Genomic DNA, 5,218 nt, shown 5'->3' on the forward strand with positions numbered 1-5,218 from the left:
TTTTTTTTTTTTTTTTTGGCAGTGGCAGGGATCAAACTCAGGAGGCAGGTGCGGTGCCACTGAGCTAAATCCCCAGCCCTGGAAAAGGTAACTCTTGTTGAATGTCAGTGAAAATTTTTATAGTAAATGCTAATAAATAAACATATTACATTCTTAAAATCACCCCAAATTCAAATCTAAATTAGCTTTCATACTAATTATTTAGGATGAGATGGTTGTGGTTAAGCAGCTGTTTTAGTAACTTACTAGGATAATCAGCTACTCCCACAATAGCTAAAAACCATCCAGGAATGATGACAAATATAGTCTTTATTCTATATGGTTCAAGAAACCAATCAGGAGCCCATCTATGTGAGACCTATCTAATAAGAACATTATTTGAGTTGGGTACAAAGACAAGGATAGATTGCCAAGGGAGGAGAGTCATTTATTAGACTGTGAAAAGCTTTTCAATGTTTGCATTATTACTTACCAACTGCTTGGTTCTTCAGTTTTCACACCTGCCACCTTTATCCAAAGTTATCACAGTAGCAAACTTAGATACAAGGCCCACCTCTAAGACACTGGCACCCTCTACTGACCTTTTTGTAGTTCTGCATGCACAAGCTACTAAAGCGAAAAACTAATATGAAGCCATTAATTAATATTTTTGCAGGTAATATCTTACAGATAGTTTTATATTTATAATTCCTTGAATAAGTTAGCCCAATGAAATATGAAAGAGCAGCTATTCTCCAAAAAAGTATGACAATGAAAGAAAACCAACTATGTTCTCTTAAAAATATCTTAATAACCTATATATACAAGCTGATTTTATTACAATTATGATATGACAATGACAAATATATAAAGATTATGTATGCACCAGCAACCAAACATATATACAGTTTCATTCTAAAGCAAACTTATGAGTTGAGTGCTACTATCTAGTTTATTCATGTTATAAATGTAGAATTGAAGTCCAAACTCTGTAATTATGACTCTAGAGTCAGAGCCTTAAGCCACTACATTTTATAATCAAAATATCTCTGTAAGATAGAGTTGAGCTAATATCATGACAAAAATAAAATGATTAAAATGAAAAAATAACTAATACTTCATCCAACTTTCTCATCTACAACAAACCCTGAAAATGGATGGACAAAAGAATATGACAGGAAATAGTTTTGGTCATTTCCCTATACCTTTACCCATTCCCCACTATACTTAAAGATTCTGGTAGTACAAAAGTATGGTGTTTTTATTCTTTTTTTTCCTCCTTTACCTTCTTTTCCATTAAATTATGCCTTTATTTATCTATTGTCTGTCTAAAAGGGGAAAATAAACAATCTACATCATATGCCTTCTCTTTCTTCTATAAAGCAGAACTATTTAAGTATTCGTGTCTAAATCACATATTTCACTAAACATTTTTAAAGGTCTTTATATTAAGACAGTAAACCCAAATACCATCATCAAGTCCTTGTCCTTAACCACTGAAATAAAACAGATGAAATTTTGTCTGCAATTGTGCATTCCTACCTGAAATAAGGCCAAAAGCCTAAATAATTTTCTAAGATTCCTAAAAACATTAACCTTATTTTCAAACAGAATCTTTGCCTACTAATCCATGGCTCAAAACTACATTTAGAACATATTCAAATTCTACAGATACCACAGTTTCTCTTCATAAAATTATTCATACTATAAAAAAACTAAAGGCACTATGTGTAATCCAAATAGGGTAACCAAGTTCACTGTTACACATAACAATTAATTGTGGATGAGAATTAAAGCTTCTAAATCAATGCTTTCTTTTTTATAATTATTTTTTCATTTGAAAGTTAAGTAAGAATATGCTTTGAAGTACAAACCAGTTTTAATTTGTCAGATCTAAGAACTGAAACAAGATGCTTATATTTTACTACCATAATTGATCACATTTCTAAAAAATAAATCCTAACATTATCTATATTTCCAACTCTAAACATAACAAAAATAGCACAACAGAGGTTTACAAAAGGGTGCCAAGGAATCACTCCACACAAATCACAGGATTTTTTTTACCTCAGTCTGCAGGATGGCAGCCCTCTGTTCCTTAGCAGTCAAGGACTCCTTAAGTACTTCAATGTGTTGCTTACTATCTGAGAACTGGTTTGTGAGTGTTTCTAGCTTTGTCTGCAAGGCCAGTAGCTCTGTGTCCTTTCTGGACAGTTCCTGTTTCACTTGGCCAATCTGGAAAAGAAAACACTCTAAGGAACAAAAGAAACTACCACCTCTTATCTAGACTCATGACAGATCTAAGTCACAAGATATGAAATTTAATGCGACAATAATTTTATGACAGAATAGTTAAGGGCTGGAGGTGCAGTTTAGTGGTACAGTACATGCCTAGCATATGCAAGGCTTTGGGTTCATTCCCCATCACAGCAAATAACCAAATAAATAATTGTAATAGGACATATTTCTCTTTTGGCATCATCTAATCTTGGGTCTGTCCCCAAACCCCAACCACTAAGTTTATGCAACAAGCAGGGATATTTCCAATTTTCATTTATTGTTTTTAAATAGTCCTTAAAACCATTTAGAAAAGAAATGCAAAGAAAGGATATTCCAATTCAATTAGGTTACCATAAAGTAGCAATAAGCATCCAAACTGTTAAAATATTTTCTATTTTCTATGTTCCTCCAGAACATGATACATCAAATGAAGCAATAGGGTAGATACAAAACAGAAAAAAAGAAAGAAATCTCCTAGTACTACTTAAATTCAAAAGCTACTGCTATGCTTCTTTTAAGTTTTACTTTCCTTCTCAAAGTTTCATAAAATTCTAATTTTAAAAGGCCACTTTCAGTGTTATAAAGTATTACCAGATTTGAGATGTTTTTAAAATTCTGTAATTTTGCCAGGGATTTAGCTTAGTGGTGCGGCTGCCTGCCTCACAAGCCCAAGGTCCCAAGTTCGAGTCCCAGTACCCCCCACCGAAAAAAAAAGAAGACCACAACAATAAAGTACTATAATTTTGATGAGTTTATGGGTCTAGGACTTTAAAAAAGATTCAATCTGTAAATCTGTAATATGTCACATCAACTAAATGCATAAAAGTATGTGACTTAAAGAGAATGCATAATATCTCATTCTAATAAGAACCTGCATAACCCTGAAAGGATAATCAATAAATCAATCAATTGATACCAGTCATCCCTCCATAAATATCTCTCAATATAAAAAAATGTTCTCCTCAAACATCTTTACATTCCTATTATTTCTAAAAAAAATTTTAAATAGTCATTTATCCTGTAAAGCCAAATATGTAGAAATCAGATCCATCCAGCAAGGCACTAAAATACAATTCAAGGTATAAATTTGACAGTAGGTTGAGTAACTTTGATATCACCAATGAAACAAAAAGTCTACTTTTAAAAACTTTAATGTATCTGTAGTATTTCCCATGAGGAAATAAATTTTACTTTAAAATTACACTTTTAACAAAAACAACTAAAAATAAACTTCCAGGTCAATCTTCTATTTCAACAAAAAGACAAGCATTTACTCATATACATAAAATTTCTGTTTACATGGTTATCTATTCAATAAACTTATGAATGTTTATTGTATGCAAACTACCTAAGGATATTTATGATATTCTCTTACCAACAAGTAATGCACACTAGTATTAATCCCTAACACAGTGATTGAACAAAAAATGCATTTGCTGTATGAATAAATATTCAAGAGAAATATTTAAAATGCTACAACTTCTTTAGTAAAGAACTATGGCTTAAAGATCACTTAAATTTCTATCTACTTCCAGTTATAGAATCAAAAATGAATATAAAATGTGAATTTCCTCAATATCTGCATTATTAAATGTTTCACATATAGTTTATTGACTTTAGTATATGTGCTGCCGAAGCGAGCACTAGCTATATTGACTTTAAAGGCTGAGAAAAATTTAAAATACTTTAAATAAGAGCAGAATTTAGAAGCACAAATTTTCCTAGAAGACTGAGAAGGGGATAAAATACAGTAAGTGGGAAGCAAATTAATACACAGGTCAGGAGAACAAGACTTTCTAGTCAGTCACATTAGGGTGAGCTAGCTATGTATCTCTGAGGAACTGCCTTACCTCTCTTGAGTTTTTGTTCCCAACTGCTAACAAGTAAAAATTACACCAATGTCACTGTAATGGTTAGGAATTCAATAAAGTAATGTATGAAATGACTTTACCCTGTCAGCTGACATGACAAAGAAATGAGTAATAGTAGCTATAAAAAAAAGAAGTTATAGATCAACATTTCTAGACACTACATAGTGTTACTATATAAGCCAAAATAGACCCTTCAAACAAAATATTCACTTTTCATTTCTACTATAAAATAGTCCCAAAAACATATCTAATTAGCACATATTTCTATTTTTTAATTCTACAATGGAGTTTTAACCAAAAATTATTTCCAGGAGCAGTTTTTCCTGACAGTTTAGCCAGTATGTACACATTCAAATATAAGGCTGATAATAAAGAGCTTACTGGCACCCTTTCTGGAATCATACTTTCTACTTGTATAAAATCAAACTCCACCTTCTTGTTATCTGTGTTTTCCTAGGCACTATTCTGTTACCTTGGTTTCCTCATATATAAATTGGGATTGATAATCTCAGCAGATTACAAAATGCTTATGACACAAGGAATGATCAAAAACTGTGAATGTTTGCATTTTTAAAACTTATTACACTAAAAGATACATTGTCAAAACTTATGGCATAAGTGTTTGACGTGGAGGGGGTTAAGCATTTTGAGGAAGATTAATAACACTTACTGCAATAAATTTTGTAAAATTTAAACATTCATCAAATATCTAACTAACCAACCTTTTATGGCAATTTCTGTCAAATAAAAAAAATTACAGTGTGTTTTCATCCACCTTATTCACAGGATCTGTCACCATGCAACTTCTGGCTCTTCTCCAAAGTCAAAATGACCATGAAAGGTAAATGTTTTGAATCACTTCAGGATACTAAGGCAAGCAGAAGAGTGCAACTAAAGACACTGACGAAAGATGACCTCCAGAACTGCTTCAGAAAGTGGCAAAAATGATGGGGTAAGTGTGTTTAAAGCAGGAGGGAATATTTTGAATGGCAATGTATCTTCCACTAAAATAAATTTTTTAAATTTAAATACTCACTGTATTTTTGACCACACCTCATACATGTACAAATATTAGTTATATTATTTAT

General features: G+C 31.8%; 1 protein-coding gene across 10 annotated transcripts in view; it reads right to left on the reverse strand.

Annotated features, from left to right (window-relative positions):
- The window catches only part of Erc1 (ELKS/RAB6-interacting/CAST family member 1), a 445,074-nt gene that overhangs the window by 311,020 nt on the left and 128,836 nt on the right, over positions 1-5,218 (reverse strand). For all 10 annotated transcript variants that reach the window (XM_010630417.2, XM_019208387.2, XM_019208386.2 and 7 more), the window contains one exon: positions 2,047-2,214. In XM_010630417.2, the coding sequence (XP_010628719.1) occupies positions 2,047-2,214 (168 nt within the window). The remainder of the gene's footprint in view (positions 1-2,046; positions 2,215-5,218) is intronic.

This window comes from Fukomys damarensis, unplaced genomic scaffold (genome assembly GCF_012274545.1).
Source record: "Fukomys damarensis isolate Sample0158 unplaced genomic scaffold, DMR_v1.0_HiC HiC_scaffold_5, whole genome shotgun sequence".
Taxonomy (NCBI): Eukaryota; Metazoa; Chordata; class Mammalia; order Rodentia; family Bathyergidae; genus Fukomys; species Fukomys damarensis.